The 22964-nt window shown below is 40.2% G+C and overlaps 2 protein-coding genes across 15 annotated transcripts in view; one reads left to right on the top strand and one right to left on the bottom strand.

The window, feature by feature from the left end:
• The window catches only part of BMAL1 (basic helix-loop-helix ARNT like 1), a 53949-nt gene extending 45687 nt beyond the window's left edge, over positions 1–8262 (top strand). For all 4 annotated transcript variants that reach the window (XM_087744499.1, XM_087744507.1, XM_087744494.1 and 1 more), the window contains 7 exons: positions 16–122; positions 466–616; positions 1213–1301; positions 3204–3312; positions 5109–5202; positions 6832–6934; positions 7550–8262. In XM_087744499.1, the coding sequence (XP_087600625.1) occupies positions 16–122; positions 466–616; positions 1213–1301; positions 3204–3312; positions 5109–5202; positions 6832–6934; positions 7550–7710 (814 nt within the window). In that variant the 3' untranslated portion in view covers positions 7711–8262. The remainder of the gene's footprint in view (positions 1–15; positions 123–465; positions 617–1212; positions 1302–3203; positions 3313–5108; positions 5203–6831; positions 6935–7549) is intronic.
• Positions 8263–8556: 294 nt separating this feature from the next.
• The window catches only part of BTBD10 (BTB domain containing 10), a 30823-nt gene continuing 16415 nt past the window's right edge, over positions 8557–22964 (bottom strand). For 9 of the 11 annotated variants that reach the window (XM_087744548.1, XM_087744575.1, XM_087744567.1 and 6 more), the window contains 7 exons: positions 18254–18447; positions 17287–17572; positions 14907–15009; positions 14016–14136; positions 12712–12909; positions 11162–11272; positions 8557–9665 (listed from right to left, as the gene is read on the bottom strand). In XM_087744548.1, coding sequence (XP_087600674.1) covers positions 9355–9665; positions 11162–11272; positions 12712–12909; positions 14016–14136; positions 14907–15009; positions 17287–17572; positions 18254–18447 — 1324 coding nt within the window. In that variant the 3' untranslated portion in view covers positions 8557–9354. Of the gene's footprint in view, positions 9666–11161; positions 11273–12711; positions 12910–14015; positions 14137–14906; positions 15010–17286; positions 17573–18253; positions 18448–19323; positions 19597–21385; positions 21406–22964 lie in introns of those variants that run through there. The other 2 variants (XM_087744528.1, XM_087744609.1) reach the window with 2 other exon arrangements.

Genomic DNA, 22964 nt, shown 5'->3' with positions numbered 1-22964 from the left:
CCTCCCTTCCCCAAGGGCAACAGCCATTCTGGCATACTTACCCCAGGAACTTCTAGGTACTTCGTGTTACGAATATTTTCATCAAGACGATATAGGACATCTTGCAGAATGTCATAGACAAGGTACGATTACTAACGCTTCGGTAAAGAAATTTTGTAAAAATATTGGGAACAATTGTGTATTGAGAAAACCAAACAAACTTGAAAAGATCTGCATATCTGTTTGCAAATGCTTTAGTTAAGTACATTGTGCTGGGTGTGCCAAACAACGTGATTATCTTAGACTTCTGTGGATTTTTAGTGAATATTTGAGGTTCAGGTTGGGTGAGGGGAGATGACTGCAGAAACAGCATTTTTCTTCAGGGGTGAAGGGAAGAATTAACTGAGTTTTCCCTGATGAGGGCTCCGCTTATGTAGTCGTGGTGCCTGTTTGACACAAGGTTACTTGCTTTCTGTCTGTCTTTAGTTTTGCAGACAAGAGAAAAAATTACAACTAACTGCTACAAGTTTAAAATAAAAGATGGCTCTTTTATTACATTGCGGAGTCGCTGGTTCAGTTTCATGAACCCTTGGACCAAAGAAGTAGAATACATTGTCTCAACAAATACAGTCGTTTCGTAAGTATTTTTCCCTTAGCAGATGCATGTAAATGCTGCTTGCTTTGCCCTGTTTTCAGGTCAGATTTGACCTAAATATGTGCACATCTTCTGTATGACGATAGGTGTCTTCTCCAGATAACACCCAGAAGTGCATACCTGGGTGGAGGGGAATTAGTTTAATAATTGCAGTAGTTAAATAACTGTTATTAAAGCTTGCAGAAATATGAATGTTTTCTTTCTTTGGGAAAACCTGAGGTTCCAGCCTTTGTATGGGCTTACAGGAGATGCATTTCTTTGCTTATGTAGGAACTTGCCCCCTCCTTTCCTTTTTCCTTGAGGGTTCTTACAGGTGCAGTGACTTCACAGTAGAATAACTGCTGTAGAGGAATGCTCTTACGAGAGAAGCTGTTGGAGTTCTGTGCTTTGAGTTGGTACACGGTGTTTTATTTCTGTTGTTTATCTAGCCTTGGTGTCAGTCACAGTGCTTTTTTCGCAGAGGTGATAGTGACTCACAAGCTACTTAAACCCTGAAGCATTCCATTCTGACACACTGGCAGAGTGACTGTTTCACAGGGGTTTCTATCACTGATTCTTCTAATTCTTGAAATCCACAGCACCAACGTACTTGATAGTGGAGATGCAGCCTTTCCACAGCTTGCGGCTTCTCCACACAGCATGGACAGTGTGCTTCAGGCTGGAGAAGGTAACTACTGTACTGTGAGGAAATTATTGGCAGTCATGCCTTGTTAGCAGCTAGTCTTGCGTGCACAGATCTGCTGCACTCTTGCACTGAGAATTTGATAACATCCTAAAGAAAAATAAGTTTTAGGGCAAAAAAGTACTAATGCAGCTCTTGCCCTGTTGAACTTAAATACCAGCTTTGGATATAAGGTGGTCAAAGAGAAGCGAATGAGCCAGTTAAAAGAAACAAGTATAAAGTGTTGGAGGAGTGACATAGAGGAGAAAGGTTTGCCTTCATGCATGGCGCTATTTGTACACTGTGCCAGAGTGAATTCACGTTCTGGGGTCAGTGCAGATGACTACTCAGGGGGTGAATGGATCATAAACACAGTTTGGCCATTTGGCTTCTTGCCCCTCACCTGCCCTTGATTTGACTGATTTTTTTGTCAAGATGTGAAGACTGACATCTGGTAATCACCATGGGCTTGTTATGAACGCTGCGGATCACCGAACCATCTTTTCTAACGGGTGGCATGCAGCACAATGCGGAGCAGAGCTTGATTTAATAATGACGTGTTACTGGAGCAGGGTGGAAGTGAGGTGGAATAGAAGGATGCCCTGACAGCCCATGGATGAACGACAGAGAAAGAAAGACAGTGAGAATACTGAGATTCTTTCCAAAGAGTTGGGAACCGTTGCTTTTAGAGACCCTATTTACTAGATACTACTTTTAGCAGCTATGCTTTTACAGCTGCAGGGCAAGGATATTGTGCATGTCTGGAATTACTTTGCTGAAGTCTTGCACTGTCTACAACTTACAAAGCTGGGCTCTGTTCTGAAAAATGAGGTTCAGTAAGTGAAACTATGGAGGAGGAAGGGTGGCAAAGCATGGGACAGCTGACAGCAGTAGGAAGAGAAGCTGCCATGTAGGCATGATGGTTAGTAACTGAAGGTAGAGTAACGGCAGTAACGTGGTGTCTGGGCCTTCTGAGAATGGAAAAAAATATAGAACAAAGTGTTCTATAATAGGATAAGCTTATTCTTGCCACAACACAACCTTTGAAAAGAAAACAGACGTATAATATCGTCATACTGACAGTTCTTGTCCCCAGAAAAGAAAGTTAATTTAGTGAAGTTTAATTTCAAGGGGTTCTGGCTCTGCTAAGGATTTGATGACATTTCAGGTGAACCTTCTCACCTCCTCATGGGTCTGAGCCATAGAAACTGAGGGTTGCTATTGTTAAATATGGATTTCTAAAAGAAGGCAGTTATTCATTATGCATAAGCAATGCTAAGGGCTTTGTTGCCCTTTCAGTACGTGATCTTTTCTTCGCTATGCCTTGGAGTATATTGGGCTCCTTCTTGACTGCCTCTCAAGTGTTGTGCAAGTGTCACATCATGTTCAAGTAACAGTGAGTTCCAACTCACTTCCCACTGTTCAGACTTCACTTTTTCCTCCATTCTTATGTACTTGCAGTTACCTACAGGGGGTTTGTTTATGTCCATCAAGTAACTTGGGCTTATCCCATATCGAATGGAGTACGCGCTGGCAAGTTCTTTGCACAAAGCAAAGAACAAATGTGTTTGGAGATGAACCTATTCAGGCACAGAACAAAGCAGGTCTGACAAGCTATTCTGTACCAACCCTGGACGAGAGGTACTACCAGATGCTTGAAACAGCCAGAATCTGATAGGAGTCAGGATATGCTGGGCACCTGCTAATGCAGAGCGATGTCTAAGAGACAGCATGGCTCAGTGCAAGTCAGAGCTTTCCATACATCTGAAGGTACTCACCAGTTGGTGGAATTGTAAATAAATACGGTTCAGAACATCCTGCAGCTTGTTAAAACATGCCTAAATACAAACGCTTTTTGGAAAAGGTTTGCAAACTTGTATCTGACCTTAAGATATCTGCTCATTTCAGGTGGCCCAAAAAGGACCCATCCTACTGTGCCTGGAATTCCAGGTGGGACAAGAGCTGGGGCAGGTAAAATAGGGAGGATGATTGCTGAAGAAATCATGGAGATTCACAGGTGAGAGAAAAGGGTATGAAGTTAGAGGAAAATCAGTATTGTTCTTTTAGAGAAAATTAAGGAAGTCTTTCTTCAAGCTGAATATGGAACGATACAATTGCATTTTATAAGTAGACAGCTACAGATACCTATTTGGAACACCTGCGGCAGTCAAAGCCTATAGTTAAAGAATGAAAAAGTTACAGCCTTCCAGCTTTCTACTGTAAAAAACTAATATTGGAACTTTTTTGTAATGGTGATAATTATGTGTTTACCAGAAACAGCAGTTAGAAAGAACAGCTAACTAGAAACAAATTCCTTTCCAGACTGTTCTTTTTCCAATGACTTAAGGGTATAAGTGGCACAACTTTCAAATGGCAAAGCTATTGACGTGCCAAAAAAGCAGTGTTTGTTTTCATGTGATCCACTTTGCTCAGATGCTTTTAGAGTTGTTAGGTATGCAAGTTCAGCTTGTGCAGTGCTCCCACAGTGCTTTGAGCAAGGATGCAATGATTAAGCTAGCTCTGCCCTCCCAGGGCGGCCTGTCTAAAAGTCACGATGTAGGTCTCGGGTTTAAAGAAGAAGTCCCATAGCACCCTTCAGGAAGGGACTGCAGCGGTACCTAGCTGTTGCTCAAACAGCTGTCTTATCTCTCACCTGGGTGAGTGGCTACTTTCAGTGGGTATCACTTAATTTCTGCTGGCTAACAATCCTTGTTCTTCATTAATTTCCTCTTGGGAATTGTTCCCCTTCCCATAGCCTCATCCAACAGATGTTTAGTAGCAGTAATTTAACCATACTGAGCTGCAATTCAGGAAAACGTTCCGTCTGTTCCCCAGTTTTGTTTCTGCTGCAAGCCAGAGACTGCTTACATCGCTGCTTAAGGGAACAGCACATCAGGCTCCTTTCCTGCCTATAAGAATAGGAAGGAGGAAGAAAGGGGGGGGGGGGGGAAGGAGGGGGGGCGGGGGGGGAAAGCCACACCAAGGCTGAACCAGTGCTTTGAAACTTAACCATCCCTTTTAGTAGCTGGAAAACACTTAATTAGCCTCAGTGAGTGTAGTAGTATAGCTTACCACCCATGTTTTCATTTCATTTCAAGACCCTGGGTTAGTTCCAGTCCTTTTTCAGCAGCTGTTACTATTTTCCAAAGCTGCCTTCTGTTCAGCTTTCCCAGGGGAACTCTGCCAAGGATAAGATTCCCATTTCCATTGCTTTTCTCTGTAACTACCCCTCCTCCCTTTAGTCTAGAGATTTGTTGGTTCTACAGTTAATATATTATTCATTAATAAAAAAAGAAAAAGATATTTGATCAAGCTATGGAAAATCGAAGTGAAAAATGCTGCTGCTTCGGACAGTTTAAAAACCATAATATTAACTATATCAAATGCCCAGTGTACTTCTGTAGCAGTAGCTCACTTGAGGAGTCAGGGTTACTGCCACTGCAGCAGCTCGGATTTTTAGCTGGTCTAAGTTGAAGTAAAATACAAAAAATGAGGCTTTCGTCAGTACCCAGGACCTCTTGCTTCTGACTCTGTGAAGGCTGTACAGGAACAAATAAAGAGGGGGAGAAGGTAAAGCTTGCAGACCGAGCAAGCTGGACAATTTACACACAACTATTTATCTAGCTGCAAATAAAAACGTTACTACTGCTGATTGGAGTAATACTAAAAAGTGAGGAAATTACAAAAATGAAGTTCATGCTTTTAACACCTTATGCCAACTGATACTAAAGTCTGCGTTTGAAACTCCAAGTCTCTGGCACCTGAGTCTCAAAGTTGCTGGTAAATTCATTCCCTACGTTATCCATATTTTAGGATAAGAGGATCATCACCTTCTAGCTGTGGTTCAAGTCCACTGAACATTACCAGCACACCACCACCTGACACATCCTCCCCAGGAGGCAAGAAGGTAAGGACAAGCTTTACAACATGAGGTCATGCTCGCAAAATTACAGGTGGTGTTGAACTCCTCCTGGCTGCTTGACCGAAGAAGTCGATGAGAGCAGGTCAGAGTATTCTGGTGGCCAAAATCCCTTTACTACTGGTCCCTAAAGTGCAGAGACCAGTAGTTCTTAAACACTGGCAGCTTTTGAAATCCACCTGCTCTTTAGACTTTCACTTTTTTTTCTAACAGAGCCACAAGAAACAGCTCTTGTCCTCTCGCTTGATCCTCCAAAAACTCTTTAACACCACATACTGGTGAACACTGGAATTGCTATCGTTTGAGCACCGACTGTGCTTAAATGAATCACAACAGTTTTACCATAGTGCTGTAGCACAAGATATGACAGTTAGACGCTTTACTGTGCACTGACAGTTTATTTTTAAATCAATACCATGTACCATGCCTTGTTCTAAGATTGCTTGAGTAGCACTTGCATACCATTACCAACACTTAACCACCTGAACACTTGTACCGGCTGCATTTAAGTTGTCTAGTAAATTACTGCGTATGGTAGTTAGATTCAAGGCAAGAGCAGCACTTATCCAAGTCCTTATTCTGTGCATTTGAACACTGCCTCAGACTTACTTAACTTTTTTTCCCCAGAAATTACAATGACTATACGTAAGAATTCCTTGTAGCAGAGCATATAGCTGACAGTAAATATTTCTGTCTATTCCTGGCTTACCTTGTTCTTCAAATAAAACTTGAAGTTGGAACAAACTTGATTTGTAATTCTAGGAATACATATTCTTGCTCCTTCCACCCTACAATAATTCAACACCTACAGTAAGGGCTACTGTAACAGAATAAAGGAAAATGCACATGGAGAGTTGTGTATTTCTAATAGGGTACCCCCTTAATATTTCTCCTTAGTTAGAAGACTCTGTTTGCTAGAAAGAACACAAGCTCCAGCTGATGCTGCCTTCAGAAGGGAGCTCAGAAGTACTTACCTTCCAGTGTACACACATCTGAGCAGCTCAAAACTATGGTTCAAGTTCAGCTGTTTAAGAGAAGGTTCTTCGTTTCTGGTGAGCTCTGGTGTACGCAGTACCGCTGTGCTGCTCCGCACCAAAAAATGGCTAGACTTACGATCCAGGAGCAATGCTCAGCCCATGCAGGCTGTCTCTACCTGGGAGGATTATGCTCCTAAAATGAAGGACCTTAGCTGACAGTACTTTACATATCCTGTATTTGTAAATCCAAAAGCATTCTGTAGTTAGCTGTAATTACTGTCACTTGCAGCTGGAGTACATAAAATAAAGATGACCCACAGAAATCCCCTGAGGACTTTTTCTGGTGGTTTTTCAGAAGTTACCTTCAGAAGTTTAGCACGTAGTACTGACTTGATCTCTTCCTTGCTGGTAGTGATGTACTATCCATCTGACATCTGCTTGGTGGGCATAATACAGAGGAAGTAGTTCCTAGTTTACAACTAGTCTGATTAGCTAGACTTTAGGTGGTGGGGTGTTTGGGTTTTTTTTTCTTATTTTTTAGTAAGTCCATCTTCCCTATATTAAAAATCCCAATATAGGACAATTTAAGACTTAAAACAGCATGAAATGTTGCATTATGGTTTCTGTTTTCTCTTTCAAGATCTTGAATGGTGGCACTCCAGACATTTCTTCGGCTGGGTTACTGTCCGGGCAAATCCAAGATAACTCCGGTTACCCGTATTCTGACAACTCCTCTATTCTTGGTAAGCGAAGTCACACTAACATGCCCCGATACCAACTAAACACACACAGACAACTGTAACAAGAGGATTGTTTTTAGCAATAACTTGCTTTCACCATCTGCAGCCTATAGCCGAGGCATAAAGCCCATAACCTACCGCTCTGCTTGCCAAAAGGGGTGGCTACATGAGCGGCCTGGCAGTCTGGTTTGCTAGCTTACTTTGTATTGCCATTTTTTTTTTAGATAGTACTTGGAAGCCTCTCTTCTCTTGCTGAATCAGTGTGAATTAGCTGAACTCCTCGCCTGCCTTTTGTGAATGCTTTTAAACAACTGAAGCCAAGAAGAAAAGCTAGGCTGACTCCTAGATGTTGATCTAGACTTGTTTTTGAAGTACTGTCGTATGTTATTGGGCATACTGGTCGTTGCTGAGAAGTGACCTAGCCTTTGTACCCCGACACCCACGTATCGGTGGTATCCCCGAGACTGTGGCGACCTGGCTATCAAACAGTCTAATACTCCCAAAATAGTTCAGCCTGTTCAGATACTCTACTTCAAGTCACATGGCAAGTGCCCAGAGCAAGCAAAGCGACCAAAATAAAACTGAACTTATGACGACTTGCTGTATTTCTGCTTACAGGGGAGAACTCCCATATAGGCATTGACGTGATTGACAACGATCAAGGATCAAGCAGCCCCAGCAATGATGAAGCAGCCATGGCAGTAATAATGAGCCTTCTTGAAGCAGATGCAGGTCTTGGTGGCCCTGTAGACTTCAGTGATTTGCCATGGCCCTTGTAAATGATGCACCTGGCTTCAACATCCAAATATCAAAGTGCATTTATTGGTGGAGTTCTACAGTCTGTGAAACTTGTTGGACTGAGAAGCTTTTATGTATGAATTGCATAAAAGCTGTATCAGAATGCAACTCATCCTACCATGTGTAACTTCAGACAAAGTGGAATAACCTGCTACAGTGTTCTGTGTTGATTTGGTTAGCTGTGTATAGCTTGCAATACTTGTATATTTTGGATTCTGTTGTTTGAAATTTTTTTTTTTAAATCACTGTGCAACTCACTGGCATCAGTGGTAGCTTTTATATGCAAATGACCATTTCAGATGTATGGTGTGTTTTTACACTGCAAAACAGTCCCCATGTGGATATTTCTTATACTAATTGTACCATAAAGCTGTTTATTCTTTCTTGTAAGAATCCTTTACTATAAATATTGTTAAAGTGTAATGTATTAGACAGTTAAATATTTTTAAAATAAATGTTTCCCTTGTTCTAAGATGGAGCATTTACTTTGATAAATAAATTTGATAAAACCCTGTTGAAGGTGCATGCTAGAAGCAGTTGCCTATTTATCATTTCTTTAGCCTTAGGGGAAAAGGGAGGAAAACACCACCTTTTACACATTTCTTACAAGATTTTGTCACCACAATGAATTTCTAGAGAAGCTCCCAGATTCAAGTTTATACTAAGAAGAAAACCAACAGTAAGGTAGGTTAAGATAGCCTGATGTTACCAGGTTTTAAGAAATACTTGTTTTTCACTTAGCAACCATCCTTCCCTGAGGAAAGAAAGGCAGCTACTTTCAAAATGCATCCCTCTACTTAATCTCATTCACAGATCATTCAAACCCATTAAAATAATGGAAACTTTATTTGCATGAAAAACTTGTTTACAATCATTAATAAATGAAGAATGAACCATTTGCATTTTCCTATTTCATGACACTTATGAAAAATGTATTAAATAAATATTTGTGAACATATTAAGGTAAGGCAAAATTTAAGATAAAGCCCCTCTCTGTTGTTCACAATTTTTGAACATGGCTCACGCTGCAAACAAGTGAAAAAATTCACTAAAGAAGTTCGAGTTTAACAAGATGTTACATGGGTAATTGAATCATGTCCTCAATCCAAAAACCCAATAGTAAGTAGTTTTGTGCTCAACCGTATACAATAACTTTAAAAGGGTCAATCTATTTACAGTTAATACTTTTGATAGAAGCACTTTGTTAGTATTGTGCAACACATTTATAAAAAATGGCTTCAAATCCCATTTATCAACCATTTATAAAGTGCTACTATCAATTCCAATTCTGCGTTCTAACCCCCGCGTAACAACACCGATGCACAACTAGCCACCAGCACCCCATTGGTTTTGATGGGCTTCAGAGTGAGGACAGTCCAGCATACGAATCACCAATGTCACAAACCTACTGGTAAACACATACATGTATGTAACTGTAACCCCAGGACGTTTGATCTGTACTCTTGCAAAAACAACCAGGTACTCCCCGCGGCCTTCCCAAAGGTCCGTACTGCAATATCCTAAACACTGGTACACAATGGAAAAAAACTGGACTTGCAGTGTAGTATGAGTCGAGTACAGAGTCACTTTAAAGTAGCATGCTTTTGTTTTAGTAAGAGTCTAGATCAGAGTGGTGGGTTTTGTCCCTCAGTATCCATCTCACTGTTACTGGGTGGAGGATGAATGGGCAGAATATCCAGCTCATCTACTTGGGGGGTAGGATGCATTACCACGAGCTGGTCCTGGGGTATATCTGCTGCCGCTGCCGCTAGATTTGTAATAGATTTGCTTTTCACACACTGAAAGTCAACATGCCGACTCTTCCCTTCCTCCTTCTCCCATGACATCCGAATAAATGGTCTTTGGACATAGTTGTAAATCACCTCCGGCCTTCCGCCCGGTCGCTTTTTCACTTTCTCTTTGTATGTAGGGTAACCTAAGAAACAGAGTACAGCAGAAGTTAACAGCTCCCGTACTGTTTACTTCAGGGTTTTCTTTTACAAAAAGGCAGCGTGTGGAAGCATAGCGAAGATGAGCTGTCATCACCATCACCCTCCTGAACGGGAACAGATGCCATCGTGTTGTCCCTAATGTCATCTGTGCAAGGAGAACACACCGTCAGCAGTTTAACTACCAACCGAATTGCAAGGAAGGAGGCTACAGTGCTACCGATAAGGAATATATCGCCACGAGACAACTCCTCCAAACCTTCCAGGCAAAGCCAGTGGCTCCTTCCTCGAGCCAAAAGCAGCCGGCTGTTTCTAAAACACTCTGACCTGGAAAGCGGGACACGAGATCTCAGCAGCAGAGAACAGCGTCGCTCTGATCCGTGGTTGAAGTTCCCAAGCAGAATCCTAGCGCGTTCCTCCCAGCTCCCCCAGGTCATGAAAATACCTTGGTTTAGACCAGTTACCAGTTCTGGTTATGCTGTGTTCGAGTCATCTCTCCCCTCCGCCTAAGCAATAACTTTCATTACTAGAAAGCTGCACATTATTATGGGGCACTAACATTAAAATTTAGTCAAAGAGCTGTTCTTTGTCTGAAACAAGAAATGCCAGCAGAAATAATCTGGAATTAGCCAGCGTTACACACGCAACCAGCTCTTGTTTAGTTGAATGGCATGTCAGTCAAGGCTCACACCGTGTTCAGCTGAACTTATTTACTTAATTTAGAGATCACAAGCAGTTAAAAGCATTTGCTTTTTGTTGGCAAATTACAAATGTAACTATGACAACCCGGTGAGTGAATGATGGAAATCCTGCAAATTATAAAGGCCGGATTTTTAAATATTTGGGTCAACGATCAGAAGGAAAATGAACTGCAAAGAAACCCAGTTGTTACATTCACGATAAAAATCTAAGACTACTTAATGTAGTTGTCTTTTGCAAAGCCAGAGCTGAGATTTTACAGATCAGCCTCCTGAATTACAGGATGTTTATTTCAGATTAATGTTTCTTTCCACTTCAATGATCCATTTGATAGTTTTGTATTTCCTGAAAGAAAATATTTACCTGCAACTTAACAGGATTTTTTTCATTTCAAGCCCTGAAAAGGACACCAGACCAAGAACAGAATATACAAAGCTGTAAAAATGCATCATTACTTCAAATAAAGTACAGAGAAGATTTTTGCGTGAAAATTAAAGGGCAAATGGCGTGAGATGCAAGTCGTAAGTCAGCAGAAACCGCCTGCTGCTCTGCCAACAGTCTGGCAGCCAGATACATCTTGCAGACCAGCCATGAGCCTGTAATCGGGTTTTCTAGCTGGACCAGTTGTTTACTGGGCACCACTCCCCATCTGGCCGTTTTATCATCTAACTTCCATACGAAAGACAACGCCAACCCTTACTTCTCCAACTGCAGACACGATCGTAAAGCAGGTAAGTGCAGCAGATCGTTTTCCCCCGCAAAGAGTTAGCAATGCTTCTCTTACCTTCAATGCCCAGTCGGATCTTCTTGAGCCCCCTTTCCTTCAGGACCGACTTGGCCACATCTCGATTTTCAATGTATTTGAAGAATCTATACAACTTCGTGCTGTAAATAACTAAAAATAGATTTCAATGAGGAAAAACTGTATTCAAAGATTAAACTTCCAGTCTTAAAACACAAAGATTTCTCTTTTTCACTGTTTTGCCTTACTCCAGTATTTCTATTTCAGAATAGGGGGAGAGACTCAAGAACTCCTCAAAATATCCAAAACAGAAGTCAGAGAAAAATGGCTGAAGGGACTGCAAAATGGGTTGGTTGCACATGTCTCTTTTCCTATCCATTTAGTCTGTTTTATACACTTAGGGGTTTTTTGTTGGATTTAGGAATGCAATAGGACAATTCACAAAGCAAACTACATTATATACTCCCAACCCCACCTCCACAAAAAAAAAAAAAAAAGACATCTCCATTTTTTCCCCTTTATGATGGAATTCTTCAGACATTAAAAAAAAAAAAAAAATCTTTTCATTCTGCTTGCCATTATGTAAGAGAGATCTGCAAATCAGTTTCAGAAAACCCAGACTTGTGAAGCAGAACAAGAGGGACACCTTTGCAATTTTGGTTATAGCACCTTCAAAGAAGGGACCGGGGCCATCAATCCCATACAGCTGCGGAGACCCAAATCAACTATTCAGGAAAAGCATAAATGTAGAAGGCAAGTGTGTGTCTAACCAATTACTTAGGGTAGGGGGTATTTTTAATTGACATCTTTGAGACATAAAGGTCCTAGAAACCTGGGCCAGTTGTGTTACTACATGACAACAGCCACATTTAACCGATACTCGCATCAGCCCTCCCTTCTTTAGGAAGAGCTGCAGGTTTGCATCCTCCAAAAATGTAATTTTTTTTGTTGCTGTTGTGGATTTTTATTTAAAAAAGGAAAAAACAAAACAGCAAAAAACTGTAATACTTTGAAGAGACTTCTAAGATTTTATACTACTGGAGTACAAAGAGTATCTCAAGCTCCTACACGCCCCCACAAACCCCTGAATACCAAGTTTTCACACTGATGGAACATCTTCAGCTACAGGGACAGCATTGACGCCAGGAAGGGCACTCCATTCACAGGTGCCTTTAACTCATCTATACACCAAACTGTTATACTTCCAAAACACTAGCAGACACTTTCCCCCTCCCAAAAAAAAAAAACCCTCTAGTTGTTCTCCCACAGTAAACATGACTCCCACCCATTTTTCTCATCAAGCTCTTTCTGAAAAAAAAATAAAAAAATCATTTCCTTCCTCCTCATTGACTGACAACACCTTGATAATAAAAATTAGCTTCTCTTTTTAATTAGACTTGAACATAACATGCAACATATGCTTCTGTGAAGCAAAATATTAAGCAGAACTACCAAAACTAAGTTTTTGTGAGGCATTAGGGATGTTGTAAAGACTTTGCTAACAGTGCTTGCGTACAGATAAGTTAAATCAGCACATTTTCTGCTACCTCTACCATAGCGCGGCTTGGTGGAAACAATGAAAATAAACTTACTTTGTGAATACTCCTCTCCCATTTGCGGAGGATACTCTTCATCCCAGTCAACAACATCATCATCTGTCAGCACTACAATGTGGCACTCCCTCTCACCACTTTGGGCACTGGCTACCATTAGTGGGAGAATCATTTCTTCTAGGTAAAACTCAAACTGTTTGCGAGCACCATCATTTGACAATTCATGCATGAGAGCACCTGGAACAAAATTTTAGGCATAAGCACATTTGAAAGCTTGGTAAAGAAATGAAGGCAGGAATAAGAAACACAGCAGTTCTGTTTATTTTGTAGTATTTACTGCAGACAGCCATAAAGACCCTTCGTCTATCAGTTTGTGTAAGATCAGAACTTTTTCAAGGGTTTAGCAGAAGTTCAAACTAGTAGGACTTTCCTGCAGATATTAATATTACATTGGGCAGACAGTGTAGTGACGTTGAAGAGACCTCCTTCATGTTTTACTACTGCTAATCATCTGGTAATTGTGTGTAAGAGTCCTCTCAGGCTTCCTAAAAGAAACATTATTTAAGCCAGTTGCTGAAAGAGTAGAGCACGCAACCCACTTTTCATAAGCAGTAGCTTAAAAACAAAGCCTCTCAAAACCGTCACAGCATGAGCTGCTAAATCCTTCTGCTAAGGACAAAGTGCACTGAGAGCGTGACTCAGCAGGCGGCACGCCGTGAGGTTGCGGCACTGCCGGTGAAGGCACAGGTGCCCCGCGCAGATCTCGCAGCTTGGCCCCACGCCGGGCTCTGCTCTGCGCAAACACCACGAGATCAGAGGAACCAAAGACACAGGCCAGGTCATGCAAACACTGGCCAAAACTTTGGCTGTGCTCAGGGAAGGAATGAGCTGAAGAGACATTACATACTGGGAACCATGATGCATCTCACACCACCAGCAAAGCTGTGCTACTTTTGTTAGCAACACCGCCTAATTCTCTTAAGCAAGGAGCTGAATAAATTATCCTCCCTCTCCTCTGCAAAAAAGATACCACTTAATGTTACTGTATCTGTACTGCAACTGCATCAATAGTTTAAGTATTCCACACAGCTGACCATAGCAGAAAAATATCTAAATATCAGATACTGAAATATCAGAAACATTATTTTTCAAAAGGGGTACATCCATTGTCTTTGGAGCTTTATTACATAAGAGAAAAAAAGGATGGGATTTTGCTCATGTATTTGCTCAGCCATGTTCCTTGCTTCAATAAAGGATACAATTTGGAATTAACCCCCCCGCCACATATATTTGCTTAAGTTAGCCTGTATAATTCGAATTATTTTAATAAATTCTGTACTTACTGAGATCTCTGCATTTAATAGTACTATACTCAAAAGAGATACAGAGATAGTCACATGCTTCTCTCAATTCAGGAATAGATATCCCATCAGGACAGCGTATCACTCCAGTCTTGTAGTAATCCTACAGTAATGCAGCAAACAAAAATCACAATGCACTTCAACATTCACTGACAGAAACATTTCATCATTTCATTTACGATGCTTTCTCCACAAGCAAACCCCCTAAAACGTAAGAGAGCAACGTATGTTTAGCTTTGTGAATTCTATTGTCCTCAAATTTGTCAATTTTCTGACCTCCTTCCAGAGCAGCGAGCTCTGGTTAAAATTGTGAAGTGACAATTATTAATACTGATCATTTTGGTGCATGTATACTGTCTTTTATCTATACTTCACTCAGCTGTGGCTATTCCGATTCTGCTGACAAAGCAGTAGGGCCGCTCGACTTCTTTGTACAGATATGAAATACATAAGGGCCCATTTTCTTCTCAGACTGAAGTTTGCTTTTCTTCTCTTACCTGCAGTAAGTTAACTTCCAGTACTCCGTTTCATCTAATTTCAGCACAAGAAGGACCGAATAGATCTGAACTAGGTGAACTAGATGCATAGGAGAAGGTGAACAAATTTCTGGCAGGCAGTAGCTTTTTGCTTCGTTTCATGCATGCTTTCTCTCTCCCTGGCTGTCACATGGACATATCTAGAAAACCTAGGGGTGCTTTCATATCAAACATTTTTCTCCCCTCTAGAGAACAATACAGAAAAGCAGTATTTATTCCATCCACAAAGTCATATGCAAGTAAGGCTAAATCAAGAAGTTACGCCTCTTCATACTCATAGTGCTTGTCCTAACAGTACTTGCTTCTGCCTTTTTTCCCCTCCATAAAGAAAACTCACCAGAATAGCACGAAACACAGTGGAACCAATTCCTTCAGCAACTTCATACTCTCCTTTCTCATTAGGACGTGTAAAGTTGTGTTCTCTGCCTGATCCAAACATCCTGCTCAAGAATAAAAATGATTTGGTTAGAATTCCTTGGTATGGTGGTGTTTGTTTTTTTTTTTTTTTCTTTTGTAAATCTGAAAAGTAAAATGTCAAAAATTGTACTGAAATGGCAGGGAAAAATCAGTCTATTCTCTCTCATATGTATCTACACTGTTCAGTTTGGTTGATGTTTAGGAAGACTACCAGAAAATAGAAAGCAGGGTAGTGTAACTCAGGAAAGTCTACTCTTATTCTTCAATCTTAACTTGCCAGTATCCTTGGATCAAAACAAAGGTTAGACCAGGCCGTTTCCTGCCAGCGCCAAGGGTGGGGGGCCCCCGAAACAAGTCTTCTGTGGCATTTATGGGGTGATGTAGCAGAAGAACGGGTTTTGTTGTGGAATTCTCATTATTTAAAGACATTTAAGAAACAGAACTTAGCGTTCAAGTACATGCAACTCACCTCAATTTCATTTAAAAGATTTAGTTAATTCTGAAGTTAAAATAACATTCTGATAGAAGATACCCGTACTTAAGGGTAGCAAAGTCCCAAATAGTATCTACAGTATCCCATTAGATCACCGGGAAAAGCAGCTGACTTTTAAAAACACACCTATGATACCAAATTATACCCTACGCTTAGAGAAAGTATTGCCATCTACTCTTTGTTTTATTCACAAATATACCTGGATGGCAAAGCTTTGCTTTCATACACACAACCCAAAGAAACAGAGTTGGTGTAGTGTGCGCATTTGTAACGGAGAATGAAGTAACTTTTTGCACTTAATGATTTGACGTGCGTTTTCTGACCACTCTGAGACCTGAAATAATATTTCGGAAAAAAGGCAGTCTAACAGGATATAGGCTGAAGGCAAATAATACATTATTATAGTTACTTTTACTTCCCAGAACATACTAGCTAAGGTGTTCCTGTTTAGTGTCCTGTGAACTGACATTGGGGGAAAGTGGGTTTATAAATAACTTTCATTTTAGACCAGTATTTCCATATCTTCATTAACCTACTTTTGAATTAGCAGAAGATAAAATAAGCTTGTTCCTTGAACCAATCCCAAAGGGACAACAACTCAGCAACACACACAGAAAAAGAAAAATCTAGTGCATTAGCCAGCATCACTTACTCTGCGGCTGGGCATGAAAAAGGAAACTATTTCACCACATAACTTCACACTAATACACCCCCAGTTTGCTAGCCTGGATCTTTATGTGTATGCATGTATTACATATATACAAATGCCTTACATTAATAATTTAATTTTGATTACTTCTATTTATTTCCCTTTACTGTTTACACAGAGAAGCATTTTTTGCTTTCTCTGTACCTCTTCCCCCTGACTTTTCACAAAATAGGGAACCAAGGTACTATTTCTCCCACACAGCGGTGATTTAAACAAAGCAGAAGTTGTTTACTTGTATTTAATACCTATACCTTGACAAATAGCTTTATATATATATGTATTTAAAATACGATTATATTCTTATGGGCTGAGAAGCAGACATATTTTAATGAAAAAGCCAAATCCAAAGTGACACAGACATAAACCTTCATTTCTTTCTTGCTGCAAGTTTGGAAGCAGAGCTCTCTACGTTTGGACAATGCAAAACCAGCCGGTATTTGAGCAAGTAAAGTACAGAATCTTTTCCTGCCAAGTAAACGTGTTAAATAAGTGGCTCATTATAGTTTCTACAGAAAATATTACACATATATTGTGGACTTTCATTCAACTATTGACCATTTGGAGTGTTAGGTCTCGTTGCTGAGAGGCTCTGACCTGTGATACTATCTATTTGACATTCCCCTGTCCAAAAAGCATTTCAGAAGATAAATGTGCTGAGCTTGAATGTTGTCAGGGTAGGCCCATTAAGCAAAATAAATTCCTTCAAGGTTTTCCTCCTTGCTATTTTGAAAGAGACTATCTATACTCACTACTTTGTTTTATGAAGCAACTAGCTTTAAAAACAATAGATGGAATGAGGCAGACTGAATACAGACGCAATGCCCAGCAAGACAGAAGGAAATGTGTACATCATGAAATGTTAATTTACTAATGAACCCTTCTGTCTCTAGGTAATAGACATCTATTGGCATCTCTGCCAAAAACATAGGAGAACTTACTGATTGTTACTTAAAGACCTTTGCAAACTGATAATATTAGACATTAGCAGATCAGCTGTAGCAATATGAGTTCAACAGCTATTTAAACAGTTTTAATAGCTACAAAGCATTTATGGCTCTCTTTTATCGTTAGGGATTAAGGGAAAAAAAAGATACAAACCTGCCCAACATTGTATTAGGTTGTGCAGTAAAGATAGAAGGATCTACAACAAATCTGGTGTTGTCCACTATGAGTGTTACTCGTTCAGAAGTTCTTACATTCCGAGCTCCCTCTTTTCCATTTTCATATACAAATACCATTTCCCCACCAGCCTTGCAACTCCCATCCGAACTTGACTGGCTACTGTTTCTGCTGCTGTTGCCCATGCTAACAACAGAACCGTTAGGGGAAGTCTTCTGAGGACGAGGGCTGCTTGGTCGAGATGAACTGTGATCCTTTTCTCGATCTTAAGTGGGGACGAGGTAGAAGGAGAAAAACAGGAAACGAAACCATAGATTTACATGAGCTCTACGCAGTTTGTGTCTTTCCAGGCACAAAATATGGCAACTTGATAAGTTAAGTACAAATTCTTTCAATTAAATCTATTCTAGTTAAAGAAACCTTCAAAAATAACTGTCCATATATGAGATCTTGAAGTTTCTACCACTTAGACATCAAAGCCATCTCATCTCCCCGAAGCCTTTACAAGAAAAATTTAGCATTCTAGTACTGAAAAAGCAACTCAACGTAATATAGAAGCTCTGCATCACAGTTGGTGCTTAGTGCTGCAGTTCAAAGAAACAAACCAAGTTTTGTCACTTAAAAAGAAAAAAAAAAAAAGTGTTTCCTATATTTCTAAATACCTAAACCCTACCAAGTAAAGGGGAAGTGTTCAGTCAATTATCTTCTTAGAAAAATTAGATTGTTCTTGTGATTTGAACTAAATAAGAGCATCATGCAGGAATACACACTGCAGACTGAACAAAGAATTATGACCTATCAGAAAAGGGTACTCCCAGCCCAGGGCACATGTAAGAAATCTGTATGTTATCGCATCAACAAATAATGCTTTTTATTATATTCTTTTAACAAAATACTAATTAAGTTTAAGAATTTTAATCCTGAAACGCTATAGATCTGAACACACCAGAATGATACTGTCTTGTTGGTGAAGTAACATTCCTGATGCATGGAGTGAGCTGAGATTCTGCTCTTTCATGGGATGAGTCACGAGATCTGTCACTCGATCTGCGTCTGTCCCTTGATCTCTCGTGTCCACCACTTGCACCATGGAGGCTCATTTTTGTGTAGTCTATTCCTTTAGCAATACGAGATGAGGTGCTGAAAACAGAAATAAGAGAAACGTTCAGCATGTCAAAATTTCAGAAACATTAACATTTAAATTTTAAAGGCATTCATGCTCCACGTACATGCTTTGAAGATTATTACCCACCTCCATTTTCTTTGTTGTACTCATGTTTATATTTACAAACATGAACAGTGATTTGGAACGTTAAGTAGACAGCAAGAATTACCTGTTTATTGCTGTGTGATCTACAGAGACACTGCCTGATCAGTCAAGCCTGCCTGTGAACCTGTATTCACAGAAATCCTTTCCAGAACAGGTAAGTCAAACACAACTGAGCATTTTATTTTGATTCTTACTGTTAAATTAAATGTTCTAATCAAATCATGAAATTAAAAGTTAGGGGTAATTTTTTCCAATGAAACCTGTTTTGGAAAGCCCTTCTCAGAGCACAGGCTTTTAGTACTGACTTCGCTTTTTTTGCGACTTGCCATTTACAGACATGGTCAGCCTTAAACTAGTTGATACATCAAGAGCCATCTGCCAAGGGTTTATTTCTGCGCATTGTTTTTTAAATTTTCAGTTACTCTTAGACAGAACAATAGTAAGCCACCACAACCCAGACAGAAAACATAGGAACTGTATTATTAAAGCCAAGACCTGCAGCACTGTCAGTAATAAGTAGGACATTTGTTCTAAACTAGCAAATGTTAATGTAACAGTTCAAGATTTTTTTAGTCTGATTGCTATGTTAACATTTCTTAAGTTAAGATACCGATTACATTTTGCAATTAATTATTAAACCTACTAACAAAACCAGTCAGTTTCAAGATCCAGTACTCTCAGAAACTATCTAAAAATTAAACATCAACTTTCAGCAGCTATTGTTGCATTTTACCAGAAATACTTACGCTTTTTATTTGTACTCTTTACAACAGAAATTTTTACGTCAGGACAGCACAGACCTATCAGTGTCCTTGCTCCCCACTGGAATTCCTAAATCAGTTCCTTTGCTATTTGCCTTTCAAGTGCGGGCATGACAACACTCCTTATTTATGGGTTTAACTGAAGAACTTTCCAAAAGCCTCAGGTACTGGATAACCGAGACAGACGTCTGCACAACTGCAAGGTCTGACAGACAAAGAAGGGTCATAATTTCCCACAGGAGCCTCAATGCCCCACTTGCTCGCAGCCTCCAAATCCCACAGCTTTTACCAAGAGACCTTCAATATGACTGCTAGGAATGCTGTAGGTTTCAAGAACACAAAGAGGTGAGAATAATGACCTAGCTAAGAAAAGGACAACAAATTTTAAAAGCATGAACTGTACAAGCAAGTTGAGCAGAATGTCCTCTTTTTTAAGTTGCTTAGAAGTAATGACAAAAAAAAAAAAAAAAAAAAAATCAAGACTGTTCAAGAAAGCGACCATCTAGCATGACATGTTTCAGCTTCAGGTTTCTGTGACCGATAAGAAGAGGAGCTTAAATCAGAACAAAAAGGCTATGATAGACCTCATGCAGTTTACACTGGCACAAAATGAGTATGAGCACAATGCAAAGAGTATGAAATATACCTCTCAGCTAAGGAACACGGGCTGCTTCCCACCCCATGTGAATGAGGGAAGGATCTCGTATCCAATAAAGCAGAAGTTTGGTGCAGAGAGAATCTACTGCAATACTGTTTCCTGCCAAGCTTAAAATATGCTGCAATAAGACATGCATCTTTAGGATGTGAAGCCAGCCAAAGGTCTGTTGAACAAGGTAAAAGAACTGCAAGCCTTGCTTATGGCTGGAAATACTCAGATTTACAGTCCAAGAATAAAGATGATCCAACCACTTTCATTAAAAGGAAAGAGAATTTTCCTTAGGACTTCCAATGCAATTCCGAATGTATTAAGATATATAGCATTTCAATATGGCTAATGTGTCATCTTAGTTGTTTTACTTCTCTATGAGAGAAAGGTAAATTCTGTATTAGGAGTGAAATGTGCAAAAGTTTGCAAGAGTGAGATCTGCAAACCTCCCTTTCGAGAACATCAACAATTTAGGAAAACCTTTGTACCTTTTCTTCCACATATATCTATATCTATAGATATATATGCATACAAAACATAACATTTTAAGATGTATGAAATATGCCCAAAAGTTATCAGAAATGTGGATTGCAGCCTATAATTAAAATCTAACTCGAAACCAAAGTCTGACCGCTGTTTATACATGGTGATATTCATTACTACTACAGCTAAACTTCCCAAGAAATGGTCAAACTTTAAAAAAAAGCAAACAGCTAAACAAAACAATATAAACAACCCACCTCTGTATCTCATCTGCCCCTAAAGGGTTTATATTTGCACATCATGGTATAACCAGCTACCCCACAAAGGGAGTGGGTGAGTTCGTGTGAGTATATGTGCGTGGAGTACTCAAACACGTACATAAGTCCTATGACAAAATATCTCAGCAAATCCTAATAAAGCCAAATGTGATCAGGCCTTTGTTAAAGCAGCGCTTTGATCCTGGCCCTGATAATATTGCTAACCATGCTGTGACAAACCAGAGTTTTGCAGGTGCCACATTTTATAGTATCAAAACGTATGACTCACTATTTCTCAATAGGTAAATCGTTCTAGTTGCTTTAAATAAGGGAAACGCACTAGAAAATGAAACTGAACCACTGTGAGGATATGCAGGCTTATCGCTCATTTGGCAGAGCAGATGTGAATTACCCTTTAACAGAGAAGGCAATTAAAACGTGATTCTTAATCCCGAAAACTATCTAAAGCCACATTACCCTCTAAGCAGTGATTCAGAGTTCACACTGAAGTAGGGTGAGCCCTAGTTAATAATCTCTTTACAGGAGTTGAGAAAAACAGGTGCTACAGGAAGCAATGCTGACTCAGCAGGCATCCTACTTCCTCCTTAGTCACGTCTGAATTAAGGATTGAACGCGCCAGGCACGACTGTTTCAGCTATACCTTCCCAGTATCGGAACCGGGGCTACTTCTGCCTTGGTGCGCACAGCCAGCAAGCCTGGGAGGAGAGGGGCAGTGCGCAGGTTAACGTGCCTCCCGCTGCCAGCCATGTCCATCCCTTCGGAGCGCGGACCCATGAACCATCAATTCAGCACCCCGCACTACGAAAGAGGCAGAGGCTGCCAGCTGGAGGAGGACAGGATCCTTAAATATTAAATAAATTGTTTCTGAAACAGATAGATCGGTAAATATTTTCAAAGAGCTGTTCAAATTGCAGCTGGCCACAGCATTCATTTGTTCTGCTTCTATGTTGTACTCCCCCCCCCCCCCCCCCCCCTTTAATGTACAGATTAATGCTAACTGTGAGACTGGCAAGTTATCTGTTAGCCAGAAGACACAAGATATCTGCAAGCCAAAATTGCAAGATTTCTGAGAATTCAAGCAGTTTGGCTTGAGACAGCACCATCTGAATCATGAATCTTCACTCATCTTAATAATAGCCATCTAAAATGTCAACCTTAAATCTCATCACCGTTGAGTCACTGTACACACAAAAAAAATTTATTTCTTTGATCTGTTGGATATATACCTGACAAAATCTGAAGTTCCATTTGTTCGATAGCGTGTGCACTCAGATAAATACTACCACTGCAATACAACTTTGCTCTACAATAAACAAGACAACTAAAATGAGTTTAAATCCGAACAAAAAGAAAATAAAGAGGTGGAATCTAGCATGTCAGAAGAGACAGTCACTGGCTTTACCCTGCAGTATCTGACTAGGAAAACTGTGTCATTGAGCTACTCTATCAGTTAGTCCGAAAAAGGAGCTACATCTGTGGCCAGTACATACGAAAGACCTGTAGCTCATGTTTTCCTGTAAAGAGGCTTTAGAAGAAGTTGAAAGTGTTCCAAAAAAATGAAGACATCAGAACTACCAAATAATTCTGCTTTTTTTGATAGGAGGACTTGCTAGTAATATTATGTCCATCCGTCCCCCGCCCCCCAACAAAGCCACTGGGGACAGGACGTTGTTTCTGCAGGGGAAAACCCCTTCGCTCCATACCAGCAACGCAAAACTTGTTAGGAGTTACCTTATTTCATGCATAACTAAGACGAAAACATTCACTCTCACTCTCTCTCTCTCTCCATAGTTTTAAAATACTGATTGCTTAAGTTGCTAACTAAGACTTGGCAGTGCATTTTGTTGAAGAAGCCCTAACATTTGTAGAAAACGGAACTATAACTACAAACCTGTCCCCAGCAATGCAGGCAAGCCAAACTGACATTCACCAGGGTGTTCCACAGTTGTGTCAACGCAGCTACCTACCTACACCAATGGAAAAGCGATCGACAAAAGCAGAGCTGCCCCATTTGCAAGAAGAGGCAAACTGTTAGGAAGTATTGTGGTTCACAGAAGCATTATGCAGACCAGATAAAACAGCAGTACTTCTCCAACAGCAGTGAACCGCTGATAATTAAAAGTGCCAGGAAGCCCTTGGTCTCATGCGGCACCTGGCTGCCATGCTATATTAATCTGTAATTTCAGCCTACAACAGTCATGGTGCTCTGCACAGTGCGC

Source organism: Nipponia nippon, unplaced genomic scaffold (genome assembly GCF_047370975.1).
Source record: "Nipponia nippon isolate SJK-2023a ecotype South Korea unplaced genomic scaffold, ASM4737097v1 scaffold_10, whole genome shotgun sequence".
Lineage (NCBI taxonomy): Eukaryota > Metazoa > Chordata > Aves > Pelecaniformes > Threskiornithidae > Nipponia > Nipponia nippon.
This window is presented reverse-complemented; position numbering and strand designations above follow the sequence as displayed.